Source organism: Capra hircus, chromosome 19 (assembly GCF_001704415.2).
Source record: "Capra hircus breed San Clemente chromosome 19, ASM170441v1, whole genome shotgun sequence".
Taxonomy (NCBI): Eukaryota; Metazoa; Chordata; class Mammalia; order Artiodactyla; family Bovidae; genus Capra; species Capra hircus.
Window position 1 is genome coordinate 10,214,727 of NC_030826.1, and position 21,027 is coordinate 10,235,753.

Genomic DNA, 21,027 nt, shown 5'->3' on the forward strand with positions numbered 1-21,027 from the left:
GAAAAGGGAACCAGCTACCCACTCTAGTTCTGGCCTGGGGTATTTCATGGACTACAGTCCAAGGGGTCGCAAAGAGTCAGACATGACTGAGCAGCTTTCACTTTGGTACTATACATGAATTTATTGGCAGGGAATGACATTACATTTTTGAGGTAATTGTGACAATATTATTGATAAGAAAAATAGATTTCTACCGAGAGGACTGTGAGGGAAGTATGAGAGGAATTTTGAATCTAGTTAAGGTGGAAAGAGTCTTGGAGGAAAGGCTGTGGTTATGGAAATATTTGTTCTTAAAGAGGAACAGACAAGAACACATACAGATGGCTAACAAACATATGAAAAGATGCTCAACCGCTCATTATTAGAGAAATGAAAAGCAAAACTACAATGAGATATCACGTCATACCAGACAGAATGGCCATCATCAAAAAGTCTGCAAACAAATGCTGAGAGAGTGTGGAGAAAAGGGAACACTCTTACACGTTGGTGGGAATGAAAATTGATACAGCCACTGTGGAAGACAGTATGGAGATTCCTTAAAAAACTAGGACTAAAACCACCATATGACCCAGCAATCCCACTCCTAGGCATATACCCTGAGGAAACCAAAATTGAAAAAGACACATGTATCCCATTGTTCATTGCAGCACTGTTTACAATAGCTAGAACATGGAAGCAACCTAGATGTCCATTGACAGATGAATGGATAAAGAAATTGTGGTACATATTCACAGTGGACTATTACTCAGCCATAAAAAAAGAACGCATTTGAGTCAGTTCTAATGAGGTGGATGAACCTAGAGCCTATTATACAGAGTGAAGTAAGCCAGAAGGAGAAGGATGAATATCATATATTAACACATATCAGAGAAGGCAATGGCACCCCACTCCAGTACTCTTGCCTGGAAAGTCCATGGACAGGGGAGCCTGGTAGGCTGCAGTCCATGGGGTCACTAAGAGTTGGACACGACTTCACTTTCACGCATTGGAGAAGGAAATGGCAACCCACTCCAGGATTCTTGCCCGGAAAATCCCAGGGACGGCGGAGCCTGGTGGGCTGCCATCTATGGGGTTGCACAGAGTTGGACACGACTGAAGCGACTTAGCAGCTTAGCAACGCTTATATACGGAATCTAGAAAGATGGTACTGAAGAATTTATTTGCAGAGGCCTCAAACAGAGGCCCTGTATCAACCTAGAGGGGTGGGATTGGGAGGGAAGTTCAAGAGGGAGGGGTTTTATATTAAAAAAAAAAAGGGAGGGGTATGTGTATACCTATGACTGACTCATGTTGAAGTTTGACAGAAAACAACAAAATTCTGTAAAGCAATTATCTTTCCATTAAAAAAATTAAAAGAATGAGGATTCACCTTTAAATTACTGAATAAAATAAATGAAGATGAATGTTATCATAGAAATCTGGGCAAAGAAGATGGTCAGTCATTTTGTGAGTCTTACTAGAAATTCGGGAAATGTACGTTGAAAATAAATGAGATCCCATTCTTTTCCATCATATTGGCAACAATTAACATGCCTAAAAAGTGTTGGCATAGGATAAATTGCTCTTAATTTAGAGGACATATTAGCAATATTTATAAAATTGAAATGTGCACAACCTGTGACGCAGCAAGCCCAACTTTAAATTTATATCCTAGGAACTCTCTGAGAGTATATAAAATGTTCTGTTTCTAGTAAAATTTGACTCCTAGAGATTTAGAATCAGTTTGATGATTTATATTACATACAATAGTTATTAAAATATTTCTAGTAGTAAAAAGTTGAAAATTAAATACATAGCTACCAATAGGGGGAAATGTTTAAGTAAACTGTGATATGTTCTTATGGTCAAATTCTTTACATCAGTGGAAGTGATTTTTTATTTTCCTGTTGCCTAACAGGTGAACCACTTTACATTCCTAACAGCAATGTAGTGTTGTTACAACCTTTCTTACTGTACTGTATGAATGTGGTCCCTCAAAAATATCCTTGTAAATATAGACAAGAAAGTGTCTCATGATTATGTTAATTTACATATTTAGATATTCTACTGTTTTTCTGCCGTTTTAAATTGTCTGCAAGAAATGAAATTAATAAAATTAACTGATGTGAATTTGATAGGGCCAGATAAGACAGTAAGTATTTAACTTCCAAGGCATACAGTCTGTTGCAGCCACAATGCTGTTGTAATATACAAACAGCCATGGGCAGTACATAAACAGATACGGCTGTGTTCCAATAAAGCTTTACAGACAGTGAAATCTGAATTTCATATAATTTTTGCATGTCAAGAAATACTCTTTTGATTTCATTTTTTACCACTTGCACTTGATTCCAGAAAAGCTGCTTTTCATAAGCCCATTCTGATTCAAATTATTTTAATTGAAAAGAACTTAATTTCATGAAATACTAAGGGGTTTTTGGTTTTCACTTTTTTTAAAATTTATTTTTGGCCATGCCATACAGCTTGTGGTATCTTAGTTTCCTGACCAGGGATCAAACCCGGGCCATAGCAGTGAAAGCGCCAAGTTCTAACCACTGGACCAGCAAGGAATTCCCAACTTTTCTTTATAGCAGACCTGACAGGATTGAACACAGCAGTAATTTAATTTGTTAAAAAAACCTTTAATTTGTTATCTTTATTCTCCCAAAGATTTTCAAAGTAACCTGTATTACGTTAAAGGAAGCCTGAAAATACAAATAATACAAAACTCTAATGAAGCTTTGAAGATTTTTCAAATAATCAACTATTTTACTTGTCCAGATAAAATCTAACATATGTTTCTTAGCCCAATTTGCCTTGGTGCTCAGCTAAATCATAAGAAATAAGATGGGATGACCCAGAATATAACCTGACACCTGATGTGGTGCTTTTTGTATGTGGTTGATATTTATAAATGTTGTGCTAACTCCAGGTGTGATTATTCACAAGGTAAGTTGGCCTGGGCTTCCAATTAAATAGGTAGTACAGTTGATAAATGCTATAGTAGCTGAAGAAGTAAGGCAAATAGATTTGAAGGTATATTTTTAAGTAAGGGTTGGACTTGGACTAGAACATAAACAGAGACAGAATTTGTGTGGTTGGAGAGAGGACTAAGGGATAAACGATGGAAAGATTATCAGTGTCACCTTGAGAAGGGCTCTTTTGAAGGGTTTTGAGGTTTCCAGTTCTGTAATTTGGATTAAGATTAGATAGGTCATATGAATGATAATTTGAGTGCTACTCATTCTTACAGATAGGAAAATCTGAAAGTCAGCTTGGACTAGAGTTTTCTTTTTACAGCGTGAGCGCTTATAGGCTGCGTTTTGTGCTAGTTTGCTACTCCATCTAGTTCCCATTCAAGAAATGGAATTTTTAAGGCCTCTGCAGTAATGAGTATTATCTCATCTCTACATCTGATCTGATGGCTAGCTTGATAGTCCCCAAATATGGAGACATGAAGCACTGTTCATCTGGTTAGTTTTTATTCTCACCCCGTGCAAAGCTTTATTTGAGTGACCAACTTTATATATTGATTGACCTAACCCAAAGAGATGTTTTTCATGCCTTTTGGTGCTAATAGGACTGGCTTAGACAAGAAAAAATGTAAATCAGTAAATATGATGTAGGAAAAAAATTGAAGTTGGCATATTTTCCATTATTGGAGTGTTATAGAATGAATAGTAATTAGATGGTTGTATACTGTACAACATTAAACTCAGTTATTTGGAATATAAGCAACAAAGAAAAGGAAGTACACAGGTTGTGGGTTTATTTTACCTAATGCACTTTTATCACCATGACACATTGAAGTTTAAGGCATTTGAAAAAGAACAGTAATTTCTACATTTGGTACATATTCAGATCCCACTACATTTGCAACAGTACTGTATATATCACTTCACAGTGATGAACCTGAGCTCTTTACGATTCAGAATTGATTTCTCCATATAAAAGATGTTTTTTAAAACCTTTTCAATCAAGCTGACTTTCAGACTGGACTTCCCTGGTGGTCCAGTGGCTAAGACTCTGCGCTCCCAGTGCAGGGGGCTCAGGTTTGATCCCTGGTCAGGGAACAAGATATCACATGCTACAGCTAAAGATCCTGTATGCCTCAACTAAAAAAAGATCCCATGTGCTGCGGCTAAGACCCAGTGCAGCCAAATAAAGAAAGCCTTTTCAGAAGATTGTAACTTTAAAAAAAAATTATTTTGACTATGCTGGGTCTTCACTGCTGTGCGGGCTTTTCCCCAGTTGCAGCAAGTGAGGGCTACTCTAGTTGTGGTGTGCAGCATTCTCACTGCGGTGGCTCTTGTGCATGGGCTCAGGAGGTAGTGGCGGTTCCCTAGTTCTAGAGCACAGGCTCAATAGTCGTGGCTCAAGGGCTTAGTTTCTCCGTGGCATGTGGGATCCTCCATGTCTTCTGCATTAGCAGGTGGATTCTCTATCACTGAGCCACCAGGGAAGCCCCTTAACATTATTTTTCACTGTTACACACTGAAGTGTTTGGTAACCAAGTAAATCCTGTTTCCTTGACTTTTCCTTGACTTTGCGTTAGCCAAAACTTTACCAAATGTCAGTCCTTAATATTCGCTTCTGAGGATGAGTTTATTATAATACCATAAGAAGGCAACAAGGCTATAAGGCTGGAAAAGGTGTTTTCATGCCAATCCCAAAGAAGGGCAATGTCCAAGAATGTTCAGACTATAATACAATTGCGTTCATTTCACATGCTAGCAAGGTAATGTTCGAAATCCTTCAAGTTCGGCTTCAACAGTACATGAACCAAGAACTTCCAGATGTATAAACTGGATTTAGAAAAGACACAGGAACCAGTTGTCAAATTGCCAACATGCGTCGGATCATAGAGAAAGCAAGAGAATTCCAGAAAAACATCTAATTCTGCTTCATTGACTACGCTAAAGCCTTTGACTCTGCTTTAGTGTGTTAGTCACTCAGTTGTGTCCAACTCTTTGTGACCCCACGGACTATAGCCTGCCAGGCTCCTTTATCCATGGAATTCTCCGGGCAAGAATACTACAGTGGGTAACCATTCCTTTCTCCAGGGGGTCTTCTCAACCCATGGGTCAAAGCCAGGTCTCCTGCATTTGCAGGCAGATTCTTTACCATCTAAGCCTGTGTGGATCACAAAAAATTGTGGAAAATTCTTATAGGGATGAGAATATGAGATTACTTATCTCCTGAGAAACCTGTATGCAGGTCAAGAAGCAACAGTTAGAACTGGACACGGAACAATGGACTGGCTCAAAATTGGGAAAGGAGTACTTCAAAGCTGTGTATTGTCACCCTGCTTATTTAACTTCTATGCAGAGTACATCATGTGAAATGCCAGGCTGGATGAATCACATTGCCATGAGAAATATCAACAACCTCAGATATGCAGATGATACCACTCTAATGGCAGAAAGCAAAGAACTAAAGAGCCTCTTGATGAAAGAAGAGAGTGGAAAAACTGGCTTAAAACTCAACATTCTGGCATTGGGTCCCATCACTTCATGGCAAACGGAAAAAAATTGGAAACAGTGACAGATTTTATTTTCTTGGGCTGCAAAATCACTGCAGATGGTGACTGCAGCCATGAAATTTTAAAAGACATTGCTCCTTGGAAGAAAAGCTATGACAAACCTAGATAGCATATTAAAAAGCAGAGACATCACTTTGACTACAAAGGTTTGTGTAGTCAAAGCTATGTTTTTTCCAGTAGTCATGTATGGTTGTGAGAGTTAGACCATAAAGAAAGCTGAGTCCTGAAGTATTGATGCTTTCGAATTGTGGTGCTGGAGGATTCTTCAGAGCCCCTTGGACAGCAAGGAGATAAAGCCAGTCAATCGTAAAGGAAATCAACCTTGACTATTCATTAAAAGGATTGATGCTGAAGCTCCAATACTTTGGCCACCTGATGCAAAAAGCTGATTCACTGGAATCGGCTCTGGTGCTGGGGAAGATTGAGGGCAGGAGGAGAAGGTGACAGAGGATGAGATGGATGGATGACATCACTAATGCAATGGGCATGAGTTTGAACAAACTCTTAGAGATCCTGAAGGACAGGGAATCCCGGCATGCTGCAGTCCATTGGGTTGCAGAGCCAGACATGACTTAGTGACTGAGCAGCAACAGCGTTGCAGCAAAGTGCATTGCTACTTGTGGAACGGCCCTGGCAGTGTAACAGAATTTTAAAATTGGTAGGAGAATGTTTGTGGGTCATGCCCTGCTTTGGAAACAGTAACTCCAGGCCGTGAAAGGAGACAGTTGTACATATTTAGAACGGGGCGGGGCGGGGGAGCCCATAACAATCATTCCCACCCCTTCATTCTGTATATCTTCTCAAGCTTCTTTTTGACTTTTGTTTTTCCATGTGAAAGGGAGGTTGTGATACAGTATTTGACTTTGTTGATCAGTAGTGTTGGTACTATTCTGGGTTTTTCTGTCCCCACAGCTCTGTGTATCACTATATTTGAACCAACTTTTCTGAGCTGACTTTTTAAGGTAATGTTCTGAGCTACTTCATTCCTCTGCTGGAATCTGATTTAACCTTTAGAAAACTTGGGAGGGGCCTAAAATATGCTAGATTCCAGATTGTATTCCCACAGGGGTAGACTTGACTGTTTACTTAGAACATGGTTGATCCTGATGCAGAATAGATTCAATTCAGATCTTATTGCCATCCATGATACATTATAAAACTTGTCTATATAAATCAGGTTTAGAATAGGCCTGGGCAGTGAGTGATAACTGAGTATATGTTAAGGTCCATTTTATACTAAAATAATACCATGAAAGTTATTGTCTTGCTTTATAAATGTCGTTTTGGGTGAGCTTTACCTGATTGGTGACTTGTTCAGGATCGAAATAAAGGGGGCACTGATACTGAGTCACTTATTGGCCTTTGATGTGTTCTTTAATCCTGCTGGGATTCACAGCAGTAGTCCTAGGGCGCTGAGATGTTTCTCAAAGCTGCTGTTTAAATGGCAAAACCACTTATCTTACTTAGGTAATGCTAAAGTATATCCTTGATTTCATTAAAATCTGAATTTAAAATATTTGATACAGTGGGTTAAGTTTAAACTTCTGCTTCACAATTAATCTCTTAATGTCTGAGAAATGCCTTTACTTTGTGGCTTTTGCAATGCAGTTAGTTCAGGCTGTTTTTAAAAGGTCAAGTTAAAAGGTATGGGCCTTAAATCCATCATTGCTTGAAGATGAAAAACTACAGAGGAATCCTACAATGAAGTTTTTCTGATGTGTCATTCTCACTGATATGTATAACCCAGGTCCTGTATAACACAGGTCCTGGCATAATGTTCAGGAGACAATAAAGTTTTCTTGTGTAGGTTTTGAGAACCTGGCACTCCTCGAAATAGGTGACAAGCAATGCAGTTTTTGCTATTGGCACTTGGTATAACTCAAAGCAAGTACCTACTATGGAATATTCTGCTAAAAATACTTCAAATTCAAAAGAATGACTATTTTATTAACATTGCTACCTTACTAAAACATTGGATTTCTGAAACCATAAGCCGTGATGACAATAACATTTATAGTCTTATTAAAAGACTTTGTCATAGTTCGATAGCCTTATAAACCAGATAACAAATGCTGAGTGTTCCCCGCCCATCTTCTCTACCTTAAGGTAGTGCTTGAAAACAAAGCCATTTAGTTACTGCTCAGGTAACCGTTAACAGTGACTCAGCCTCTAGGGCTTATAAAAAAAGTATTGATAACCTTTTGTCCTGCTTCTACACATTAACAAGAACAGTGTACTACCATAAAAAGCTCTCTCATTATCTCAGCCAAAAATCCTTAGTTAAGGCACAGATTTGGGTTTTGGTGTTCTTTATCATCTAGTACATTTTTTTCTCTTGAAAAATTCTAGATTTACTGAAGGATACAGTGTTCAAAATGAGTTGGTATACTGTAAATGATTGTGAAAACAAGGCATTAATTTCTCTGCGTGATGACACAGCAGTCACTTTAACAATCTCAGTGCACTTTTGGTTACATATTCCACACCAAATATCCAAACTAAAATCCATTGCTTTGTGGATTCTGACCGTATGTTTAAAATTAGAGGTCTGTCTGAAAATGCAAGACTCTCATTAATAAAATTTTGGTTGCCGGTTCATATTATAGCTCATTTGTATCCCGGATTCTGAGACTGGAAATATGTTGATTAAAGCTACTGCTTTAACTGTATAATAGAGCAGCAACACCTTTAGATCTTTAATTTAGAATTTGCATACTTCCAAAAAAGCTTCAAAGCAGCTCGTGTTTAAACTGGTTATTAGGTCATTTCAAATGCTGCAGAATACAGAACATCTTCAAGTATTTAGCTTAACAAAACATAATGAAATTTTGCCAACCATAAATATTCACTCTGATGACATGGTGGTGGGGCTTTTCTTTGCAGAATAGTCCATCTGCTATTTTAAACTGCCAAAGATTCTTTTCTCATTCTCAGTGTGTGAGATATACTTTGGGGAAAACATTAAAAGCAATTTAAATGATTAAGCAAATTTCTCTAAGTAAAACTGCTTGACACACAAAATTACTGTCTACCTAATAGGGGTTTTATGTTTAACTGAAAAGGGCACTAAAAATAATTAATGTGTACTTGAATAGTTCCTCAAGATCTTTCTGGAAAAACCATTACATCTCTCTTAAAATGAAAGGCACAGAACGAAAATTCTTTTATCCTTTATTGTATTTGTGCGGCTATGAAGCATCATTATAGCTTATACTTAGCAACAAAGTACTGGGGAGGTTATTAACCGATACTGAATACCGTAGACACCTTAACGCAGTGAGAAGACACGATGCTTCAGCTTTGAGATACTTGTATTCCCAAACACAGCTAACTTACACACTGTTGAGGTGGTCCCACTGAAACACACCGCTAATGGTTAATTTCTTTCTCCAAGAGCGTATCTTACCCACGAGGAGGAAAAACCCAACTTCAACCTAAATCTTTGAGGCTCATTATTTGACATGGCTGAAAAAAAAGTCCTCCTGCTACAATTTCAGTCCTATTCTTGAGCGTATTTAGGACACTCAAAATCTCCAGCAAATTACTAAACTACACTCATAAACACGTCTGCCAAAATGTCCGCAGAAACGCTAAGAAAGGCCATCACAAGGCCTATTTGAGACACCTCATCAATGGCCTTCACCGCCCTTTGAGTCAATTGTTTAACATCCGAAGAGACTTAGCTCTGCTAGAATCCAAGCGTCAGCTTCTCCAACCGTCAGAAGGGCAGAGAGGATTTTAAACCCCATCAATGCCCCCTCCTTGGGATGTAACCACCACCCACCCACCACACGGAACCAGGCGGGGGAGGAGGGCAGCAGCCTACTGCCAAGAGCGCTCTGCAGGGAGGCCGTTTCCCTGAGTCACGGAGAGGGCGGGAGGCTGGGCCCATCTGCCTGCGCCACGTCCTCTTCGTAAAGGACTCGATTTAAACAACCAGGGCGCACAGGGGAAGGCAGCAGCACTACTATTCCTCAGGGCGGCCCAACAGCCACCTCATTCCCAGGAGACGCCGCACTTCCCCAGAACGCGCTCTGCATTCTGGCAGCAACCAGCCGACCTTTCCCGACCAGCGTCACGTGCACCCGGAAGTACGTGGGTGGGACCTAAAGCGCCCACGGAAATGACGTTGGTCGCCCCTAGTCGCATGATGTGGCAAAATGCAAAAAAAGGTGGTGGAGGGGGAGGGAAAAGCAGGCGGCTGGGGAAAGTGATGAGGCAAAAAAGTAGTCCCTTCGATGCCTCTATTTATTGCAGTGTCGCAGCCGTCAGCGACTCCCTCGGCGCACTGCGCCCCGAATTCCTGCGCACCGCGGCACCGCGGCACTCCGTGGAGGGGTACATAAGGCGGAGGGGGGTGAAGTAACTGGGGCGGAGTTCTGTTGCCGGGATCCCTCCGCAGGGCTCAGCCGTTTCCGGAGTCTGCGCTGCGCCCGGTTCCGCCATTGCGGCTCTCCTGGACCCTGGAGCCTCCGCCCCCGACCTGAGCTCTTTCGTCTGCCTGCCAGTTTCCTGCGTCCCCGGAGACTCTCCTGCTGAGCCCAGCCTCCCCCCTCCCCCCTTCTCCTCCTCTCCTTGGAGAGCCCGGGCAGCCACTGCCCCGCAGCCCCAGTGACAGGAGGAGACCATACCCCCCGACAGCGCCATGGCCCAGATTCTGCCAATTCGTTTTCAGGAGCATCTTCAGGTGCGGCGGGCCGGGGCTCGTGGGGGCTGTGGAGACGAGGGAGGTCAGAAAGAAGAAGCGGGAGTCTGAGCCCAAGCCCCAAAGAGTAGAATCGGAGAGGGGGGGTATCGGTTCCTGAGGTAGCCGGAGGATGGTGCACTGTCTCGGAAAGCTTAAAGGGTTAAATGATTGATGTGGGGCTTGGGTGGCAAGGAAGCGAGTCGAGATCCATAGGAAAGCGAGGCCACGCTGGGGTTTGAAGGCCTCTCTGTCTTCGCTTCCTGGATGGCGAGGACTGCGCATGATAAACCCTTCCACCCCCCGGTTTTATTCAGTTCATTCATTTGGGTTCGTGGAGCCGGGGACGATGGAGTTGTGCGGTGGTGGTGATCTCCCGCGTTTCTTCCGGAGCAGGAATTCTCTTCTCCCAAGCCAGCGCAGGGCTGTCACTTCTCATTGCTCTCTCTCTCCCCCCTTTTCCCCCATCGTGCCTACACCTAGGAGTTGTGGCGCGGGTGGGTTGGGGAGGAGCAAGCTTTTTTTTCTTCTCCCTCTGCGCCTCTCAGAGGGAAGGGCACCTTCCCCGGGGGTGGGGGGACGACAGCAGCTCCTCTCTTGCCTTGCCCAAGGCAGTAGGAACTGGGAAGGTCACTGAAGGAAAAGGAGGAGGATAGAAAGAGGGAATGTATTTATTAGTGTGGTGTCAATTTCAGAGTGCGTGGGGGGTTTGAGGGACTCGCCTTTTTTCACACTCTCGATTTCTCTGCGAATGGTGCAGCTTTTATCCCCTCTTTGGTTCTAGAAAAGAGAAAGAGTTGTCCAGAGGTTATCGTGGGGTCTGCCGGAGGTTAGCAGGTAGTTAGCTTGGCGTGAGTACCTCCCTCAGGATTGCAAGGAATTGAATGAACCCTGGGGATATAGCACACTTGCCCTGAGATATGCAGGGTTATTTGGTCTGTAATTGGCTGCCTTTGGTAGGTTCTAGAGTTCTTCTCCATGGTGCAGTATCCTGTAGGCAACAGACTGTCTTATCTGGCAGCTTGCCCACGGCGGGCCCAGGCAGGTGATCTTTGGAGGACTTGACTGAATTAAGTCGTCTTTGGAGCTTCTGATTTTCCTGGTTCACCAATCCTTGTTTTACTTTGGCTGAAATAAATTTATTCATAAAGTATGTTTTCTTTCCAGTTACCTCCTTAAAGAGTCCTGCCTCCCCTCAATTATTTGAAGGACTAATTTGTAAATGATAAGAGATGCCAGTGGTTTGACATGACACTAATACTAGTGACCTGCTAGACACTTTATCATGGAATGTTGTTTAGTTTCAGCCATTGTTATAACGTATATAAAGCCTTCTTGTATTAGGTTTAATATTCTGCCTGTCAACATAATTTCGTTTTTTACAGATTATCACCTTTGCTTGCATCAGCAAGACTTCTTTTCCTTTGTCTTGAAATATAATGAGTAATCTTTACTCAAAAAAATGAGTTAAGTAATGTACTTTTATTCAGTCATTTTTGGTTTTCAGATAACTCATCCGATGCAATAGAACACTATTTGACAAAAGGTCAAAAAATGTTAAGTGACAGAATGGACCCAGAAATTATTGTTCATGCTCCATCCAAATTTTTATTGCTGTGGTTACTATTGTTGAATGTGAAAGGTTAGGAAAATAATGTTTTTGAGTATGAAGGGAAAACACACCCTTGTCCTCACACTGAACTGCTTCTGGAATATAATCTTCCTGCAGACAAAAGTATGTAAAATCATACACAAAAGCAGTTAACAATTGCTGTTTGCTTTACAAAACAGAGGCATATCCCACTAGTAAATCTTGTTTCTTGACTAGTGGTAGTTTGAGCAATAGTTTTTTCATTTCTGTTAATGAAGAAACAAGATTATTGAATAATTCCAAAGGTTGGACTCCACAACCTTGTCACTAACTGAAGACACATTTAGTATGGGTCTCCTTTCTAAGTGGTTCATAGTTTTTGCAAATACTTGAGTGAAGCCGTCTTCTCAAATACTTTGAAGAGTTGAGTGTAAAGTAGCTATGTAAATATACTTAAAGAATTCAGTCTTTCAGTCTCTGGAGTAGTATATATATCCCATGCCTAAGCTTAAGTTTGCTATAGTGACTGTATACTAAGGATTATTTTAATTGGCATCTTAGGTCTTTGACCTCTGAGCCCCTGCCAGTTTGCTAAGTAGCAAAAACTTTCTGAAACACTTAAGATAATAATTGGGAAGAAGAATTGAGGAACTTGAGTGTAGCATTAACCTGTGAAAGCTTCAAAGGGTGAACTTGAAATGAATTTATTTTTATACCATCTAACTGCTTGGACCAACCGAAGGGTCTGTCATCAAGGGTTTAGAACTACATCAAATGAACATTAATATTTTAAGTTACAAAGTTTTTTTTCTTTTTTAAGATGTTTAGGCCGATAGCAGTGAACAGATGAGTGCCTAGTTGAACAAGATTTTGTTAGAATTGCAGGTTCTGAAAAAAATCCTAGGCTGTGTATAGAGTTGCCTGCAGTTATCATTTCTTAGCTCATTTAGTATCTTTATGCTGATTAACACATTCTGCTGTATTCCCAGGTTTTGGGGGTCTGAATTAAAAATCTCCCAACCCTGTTCTTTTCCCTTTGATCCATAAATGCAGGCATGGAATGTGTGAGTTCTTGATAATGGTTATTTTGATTTGCAAAGAGTAAGTGTGTTACTGGGATATGTTATATGCTTAACTCTACTACCTGGGAGAGTCATAGTGCCTAGAATTATGTGGCAGTCTACTCTAGGAAAAGCTTCCACGTTTAAGATGTATCAGGTTTTTCAGTATTTTCCTAATGGTCAATTTACTCAGCTTTTAAAGGGGTGTGGCTAATCCTAGGGAATGTGCTTTCACTCTGTTTAGGAAATAACTTAAGACATAAAATGCTGTGTGTGTGTGTGTGTGTGTGAATAACTTAAGACATAAAAGGCTGTGTGTGTGTGTGTGTGTGTGTGTGTGTGTGTAGAATCACGGTCATTTTCATTTTGGTGTGGAGTGAAGTACATGATTTCAAGAACCTTAACCTATAATATTTGAATTCTATTTAATAAGATGTTTTCCTGTTACTGTTACTATGTGGCTTTAACTTTTTGAAAGCTACTCTGCAATAGAACTTTCTTCCATGATGAAAATTTATACTAGCTACAAAGGCATATTGAGCACTTGAAATGTTACTGTTACAACTGAGGGACTGAATTTTTACTTTTCAGTTAGTGTAAATGTCAATAGCTACATGAAGCTGTTAATGAGGACATTGGACTGCACAATTGCAGACAATTCTGATGTGCTTTGTAAGAGTGAAGATTTATCTGGTCACCCATATTTATATGTCTAGAACATTTAAAAATATTTATTACTTGACTGCGTTGGGTCTTTGTTATAGAATGCAGGCTTAGTTGCCCTGCAGCATATGGGATCTTGGTTCCTGGGCCAGGGATTGAACCCATGTCCCCTGCATTGGAAGGCGGATTCTTAACTACTAGACTCCCAGGGAAGTCCCTGGGACATTGTGTTGCTGGTAAGTCACTTCAGTCGTGTCCGACTCTGTGTGACCCCGTAGATGGCAGCCCACCAGGCTCCGCCATCCCTGGAATTCTCCAGGCAGGAACACTGGAGTGGGTTGCCATTTCCTTCTCCAGTGCATTGAAGTGAAAAGTGAAAGTGAAGTCGCTCAGTTGTGCCCGACTCTTAGCGACCCCGCGGACTGCAGCCTACCAGGCTCCTTCATCCATGGGATTTTCCAGGCAAGAATACTGGAGTGGGTTGCCATTGCCTTCTCCGGGACATTGTGTTAGCTAACGCTTATTAATACAGTGTGTTGGTTGAATACTGTCTCTTTGGGGAAGTGGTGATGATGGACAGTGACTAGTGAATGGAAGGAGCAGCACTTGAGAGAGTCTGTTGTGTCCTATGAATGTGGCGGGCGCTTCCAAGTCTTCACTTAATATCTTAAACAGCTGGAGAAAGTGAGACTCAAACTAGTGCCAAAAGGAACACTGCAGAGTGAGATTTAAATCTAGGTCTTCTGACACTAAATATTTCAAAGAAAAACAATGGCCTTAAGATGAGAAGTTACGCAGTATCCTGGTGTGCCTTTTTTTTTTTTGTTCTGTTGGACTTTGCTCTGAGAAGTGACTTCTCTACTGCTTTAATGTGTGGTTAATGACGTGGTATAGTAGACAGAGCAGGGGTTTGGAGGGTGTTGAGATCAGTGCCATCCAATAGAAAAATACAAGCCAGATCTGATTTTCCAGTGGCCATATTTAAAGTAAAAAACCGGTAAAATTAATTCTAATGTTTTAACTCAGTGGACCCCAGATGTTATTATTTCAGTGTGTCATCAGTATAAGTCTTTCAGGTGAGATACTTTATATTCCTTTTTTGGAGGTACTGAATTTTCAGAATCTGATAGGTGTTTTATACTTAGAGCACATCTCAGCATTCATAAAGTTATAGTTGGAAAAACAGGTTTGCATATATATGTTGTTCCAAACATAAGTTTGCCATAATTGACTTGATTATCTGTTACTGTTTAATTTTAATAACAATATTGAAAATAAATTCAGTCACAGTGACCACATTTCAGGTGCTCAGAACTGCGTGTGGCTTGTAGAATATGGCTGGAGTATTAGAGAAGGCAGGTTAAGACTCGCCTCTTGCTCCTTTTTCTCTGTAAAATAGGTGTACTACCTCACAAGAGTTATCGTGAAGGTCTTGTCTATCATGTATGTGAAAGTACTTGGTGTATCACTTGAAGGGTATTAATTGTTAACTATATAATTTTTGTCTAGTATATTTTATTCAGATACCTCTCAGCCAGTGACACATATTTGTAGACTTAAGATTTAGATTTTTATGGTTTATAAATACTTGGTACTCAACCTGAAATTTGAATATTTACTTTATATCAACAGTTATGTTACACTAAGGACAAAGTGGTGAACAAAACTGACAGCAGCTTGCATTGACTAGTTCTCAGAGGCTGTCCACGTGTAATTGTAACCATGGTTGTTACTGAATGTTTGATACAGTGCAGGAGTTAATATAAATAGTCGTATGACACAAAATTGATTCTGCTCGGAAACTACCCAAAAGAAAGAAATTTGTACATTAATCATTTATTATATCCCATGAGTGCTCACATGTGCCATTGGTACACCTGTAATTAGTGTCCCTTGGTCAGATAGATGAGACTCCTAATAAACCACATCTGATACAATGCCCACCTGGAATGCCAGTCAGGCCTTTGTTAGTGTTGTTTATTTGTTCTTATATAAAATGATAGTGCAGAAATGTGTGTTCACTTAGATAGGAAATGAGGTCTTAGTCCTTCATATTAGAAAGAGGCTATTTTAAAAAATTTATTTACATAGCTGTGCTTAAGCTGCTTCATAAAATCAAATTGTAAGCCATAGCAAAGTTTACAGCTCTAGATGTCTTCCCCTCTCCCCTTCTTGGCCAAGTGCCCGAGGCTAATGCTCTTAACTGAAGGGGGTGGCAGGAGGCCTGGATCTGAATGTATTATGCAAAACCCATCTGTCAGACTTAGATTTTTGTCCCTTCTTTTGTGTTATGAAAGACATAATTTATGATAGAGGGTGTAACTATTCATCAAATCTTAATTGTCTTGAAATCTACAAGATCAAAAATTGACCATTAGAGTTATTTGAACCCCTACTGTGTGTCAGGAACTCTGCTAAATATTTTACATTCGTGATCTCATTTGATTAGCAAGAACATCCCTTCAGGTAGGTAAGGTTAGCCTTATTTTGCAGATGGGGAAAATAGAAGTTCATAGCAGTTAACCTATAGAGTCGCACACAGCTAGTGAATGGGAGGTTAGACTTTAATATTGGCTCTTTCACTGTGGCATGTTGCCTCACTTGGTGACTGATCTGTATGCTTTGTATATGTGCTGTGGTGATCTTTGTATACATTCTGCTAGTAGGAGGAGCCTGGGGGTCGCTAAGAGTCGGACTCGACTGAGTGACTTCACTTTGACTTTTCACTTTCATGCATTGGAGAAGGAAATGGCAACCCACTCCAGTGTTCTTGCCTGGAGAATCCCAGGGATGGGGGAGCGTGGTGGGCTTCCGTCTATGGCGTCACATAGAGTCGGACACGACTGAAGAGACTTAGCAGCAGCAGCAGTAGGTTGTTTTTAGGTCAGTAGTTTTTGTATTATGAGAGAAATAGGGGCCAGGTGAACCAACATCTGATTTTCTATGCCTTTAAACATTTATTTCGCTGAGGTTTTTCAAAGGGCTTTATCCAGGTTCCTGGTAAAAAGTTGTGCCAGAATGATTGGGATCTGGTTAACTTGTAATATCCAAGAATTATCTATATCCCTTTCATAAGGCTGAACTCAGATTTCTCTTTCTTTCTTTAATGACTGGAGAGTGAATATGTTCCAGTCTGAAGCCACTTGTGAAAGCAGGAAACTTCTGCTTTACTGTGTTATTCATGTTTTTGTGTTTATTCTAGTGTAAAACTAGAGTGGAACTCAAGGAAGACTCTTGTGCTTGGGGAGGAGGGAAGGGGAAAGTGGGATAGAGCATGCTCGTTCGGTTTAATAGCATAACCATAGATGGGAGAGGGGTTAGAGATTTGTGGGATTGGGCTTTGGAGGCAGAACTGCCAGTAATATTAATACTTCCTGTTCTGAATCATTGTGTAAATAAGGGCTTTTCTTTAAGTTCTGAAGTACAGCAGATTTTATTATTTATTTATTTATGACTGTGCCTTGAAGCATGTGGGATCTTTAGTTCCCCTACCTGTAAAGAAAGCTGAGCACCGAAGAATTGATGCTTTTAAACTGTGGTGTTGGAGAAGACTCGTGAGAGTCCCTTGGACTGCAAGGAGATCCAACCAGTCCATCCTAAAGGAGATCAGTCCTGGGTGTTGATTGGAAGGACTGATGCTGAAGCTGAAACTCCAATACTTTGGCCACCTGATGCGAAGAACTGACTCATTGAGAAAGACCCTGATGCTGGAAAAAATTGAAGGCAGGAGGAGAAGGGGACGATAGAAGATGAGATGGTTGGATGGCGTCACTGACTCAATGGACATGAATTTGAGTAAACTCTCGGAGTTGGTGATGGACAGGGAGGCCTGGCGTGCTGCTGTCCATGGGGTAGCAACACGTGGAGTCAGACACGATTTAGCGACTGAACTGAACCTGTGCAGCGAACAAACCTCTGCCTCCTGCAGTGGAAGCTTGGGTCTTAACCACTGGACTGCCAGGGAAGTCCCCTGAAGTACAGCAGATTTTAAAGCCTATTTTTGAGAGTAGGAACTGGGTCCATTGAAATCATTTTGTCACGTTAAAATTTTTTAATTGTGCAATATACCATTGTGGAAAATGTCTCAGATGTTTAACCCAAGCTCTATCTTCTTAGCTTTCCTCAACTTCCTCATTTATTAAATAATTAAAATAATACTTTTTGGCAGGTGTTAGACTATAGTATGTGTTTGTATTTATGTCATGATACTTAGCCCATACAGATACTCAAATATTCATCCTTGGCCCTTATGCTGGAGGGCCTCTTCATCCAGTAGAGTTGAACATATATGCTAGGCGAGAGGGAAAAAAAATGACCAGTTGCTCCTCTGAGAAAGAGGGCTTAAAAACGACTGTTGTGGACAGAGGGAAGCAAAAGACTATCCACATATGCTCAGCTTGACAAACTGACTTTGGGTAGATCTCATTATTTGAAAGATTAATAATTAGGGAAGACAACTTGTAGGCAGAAGATAGTTTACCAAATCCATCTCTTTCCCAGTTCTCTGTAATACTTTACATTCTCTCCTACTGAACTGTGCAAATCTATGGCAGGTTTCTTTTTTAAACCATAAAATATTCCTCTGGAAAGAGTTTCGTTACATAAGCAGTCTTACCAAGTACTCATATTACTGAGTCCTTTCACAGTTGCTTCTGTTTGAATTGAATACTATAGCACCATTCAGTGAAGGCTACCATGGACTTGAAATCAGCTGCGTTGGTAAGAGGTAACACCTAAATAATTATTCTTCTCTGTGTTGCCTCACAATTAAAACTGTCTGATGTTGTAAGCAAACATTTTAAATACTGCTTGAAAACCAGTCCATTAGGGAGATGTTTCTGGAGATTATAATCCAAAAAGAAGTGTAAAACACCTCCTGATACATAAAAAGAAATTAGAGGCATGTTATAAATTTCCCATGATTGCACCATAATGAATTTTTTAAAAGCACTGTGATGGAATGGAGATGACTTTTCTGCTGCTAATGAAGACTCTGTTGTGAAACATGCATTTGAAGAGTTTAAAATGGTTTCTGAAATGTGAAGAACAGAAAGTCATTTCCAAGTTACTTTATACTTTTGTATGTCTATAAACTTAAGTCAAATGACTACTTGAATTACATATTAAGCACATCTGAAATTAAAATTAACCATTTTAAAATGAACAATATAGTGGCATTTAGTACATTCACAATATTTTGCAGCTATCACCTGTATCTAGTTCCAAAGCGTTTCATTAAACTAGAAGGAAACCTCATATCCATTAAGCTGTCTCCTTCCTCCCATCCCCTCAAACCATTAATATGCTTTGCCTCCGAATTTATCTGTAAATGGAATCATGCAGTCTGTGATCTTTTGAGTCTAACCTCCTTCGCTCAGCATGCTGTTTGAGGTTTAGCCATATGTATAAGTACTTCATTCTTTTATGGCTGAATAATACTCCTTTGAATGGATATACCACATTTTATTTTTCCTTTCATCAGCTGATGAACATGTGTTCTTTCTACCTGTTGACTGTTGTGAATAGTGCCGCTATGAACATTAATGTACAGGTTTTTGTTTGAATACCTATATTTAGTTCTTTTGAATATATACTTTTGAATTTATATTGGGTCATATGGTAACTCTGCACTCTGTAGCGTGGGAGACCAGGGTTTGTTTGATCCCTGCGTCGGGAAGATCCTCTGGAGAAGGAAATGGCAACCCACTCCAGTGTTCCTGCCTGGAGAATTCCATGGACAGAGGAGCCTGGTGGGCTACAGTCCATGGGGTCAGAAAGAGCCGGGCATGACCGAGTGACTAATACTGTAACATTGTGATAAACTCAGTATTTTAACTTTTTGTGGGACCACCCAACTTTTTCACAGCAGCTACACCATTTTACATCCCCATCAGCCATGTATGAGAGTTCTAGTATTTCCACATTATCTCCAACAGTTATCAAAAGCTTTTTTGGATGACCAGGGAATAGTCTGCTTGGGAAAATGAATACCGTTTGATGTTTTTATTTCTGTGTGTTCTCTCCCAATCCTTGTAGTTCTGCCCTCCATTCAGCTGTGTGTCCTGTTTTAGATTGTATTTCCATTTCTTCTGAGATAATACCTGTAACCACCACCTAGAAGCAGTCATAGCTTTGGTAGCATTCAGTTGTTTTGTGCCAGCTAAATGGCATTTATACATGAAAGGGCAAAACCCTGGGGAGTCACATCTATCTGCAAGATTTGGAGTATAAATGTATTTCCCTGCAGCTTGGTTAGACTTAATATGTGATATTTCATCAAATTATTGGGTTCTTATTTTAGAATGAGTCACATATGAGGTTTGAAATTTCCCAATTAGCTGGCTACAAGTAGGAAAAATTCTTTGAGTCTCCTGATAGTTTACCAAAGCTAGTACTCTTACAGTTCCTGTCTGCAACTATGGTTCCTTCCTGAAAGTATTAAACATTTTGGAGTGAGTGACCAGAGTTGGAAAAAAAAAAAAGATTCTCCTGAGAATGATTGCTTCAGAGTTACATGGAGTAGAAGCAAATGTATATGTTAAGTATGGAGTCTACAAGGGCATTTTTATTTGTTGCTTAAAGTGTGTGAAGTACGTAGAAAACAGTGGCTGCTATACTGCTGATGAAAGAACTAAAGGAATGCTGCGTTTTCAGCATTTTTAAAATTTCCTATGGAGAACAGCAATTGCAGTTTTTGACGTTGTGCTGGTTTCCTGGAAAGGCTCAGCAGTTACTCCCCTCAGCATTTTCTTCACTGTGATTAATGCTGGTGAAGGTAGAGGATGTTTGGAACTTTTAAAGGAAGTCATGCTGAGTGAAATCCTTGGGTAGGAAGTTAACCAGATCTCCAAGCACCTAAAAATATCAGTATTGGGTGACATCCAAGTATCAACAGGACTAAAATTGTTGACTTCTTTACTCTGTAGCAGTAAAGTAAATAAAGACTTAAGTCTTTATCAAGATACAAGATTCAGGGACTTCCGTCTCTGTCTAGTGCTTAAGACTGTGCTTCCTTCCACTGCAGGGGGTGAGGGTTCCGTCTTTGGTGGGGGAACTAGGATTCTGCAAGCCACATGGCGCACCTCCCCCTCCCCCCAAAAGATGCATGATTCATTTACAGAAAATGTAACTCAAGTAGGATTATACGGAGGGCAGGCACAAAAGCTGCCTTGTCTGAAATGCAGTATCTGTACATCCTTCCTGTATATTCTAACTGTTAAGACGAAACAAGGAGGAAGGAACTGGAAAGTGTAAAGCCAAGCACTGATTGTGAAGCATAGTCCATAATAATGCTGTCAGAAACACAAAATTTAATAGATTGTGATCTTCAGCTGATTCAGCTGGTAAATGAGTTGTGTTCTGAGCTTACTAGTCATTCATTAGGAAGCAGACTCCCCCGGTGTGCTTATAGAGAAGCCTGTTTCCAGTAAATGTTCCTGTCTGATCAGAGGTAGGAAGTGCTGGATGAAATTAGTAGACTCAAAGCAAATTTGTTATTCTTTAAATT

The 21,027-nt window shown here is 40.4% G+C and overlaps 1 protein-coding gene across 4 annotated transcripts in view; it reads left to right on the forward strand.

The window, feature by feature from the left end:
• The window catches only part of CLTC (clathrin heavy chain), a 68,634-nt gene continuing 57,329 nt past the window's right edge, over positions 9,723-21,027 (forward strand). The window contains exon 1 of one of the 4 annotated variants that reach the window (XM_005693123.3): positions 9,723-10,208. In XM_005693123.3, the coding sequence (XP_005693180.1) occupies positions 10,167-10,208 (42 nt within the window). In that variant the 5' untranslated portion in view covers positions 9,723-10,166. The remainder of the gene's footprint in view (positions 10,209-21,027) is intronic. The other 3 variants (XM_018064141.1, XM_018064142.1, XM_013971797.2) reach the window with 3 other exon arrangements.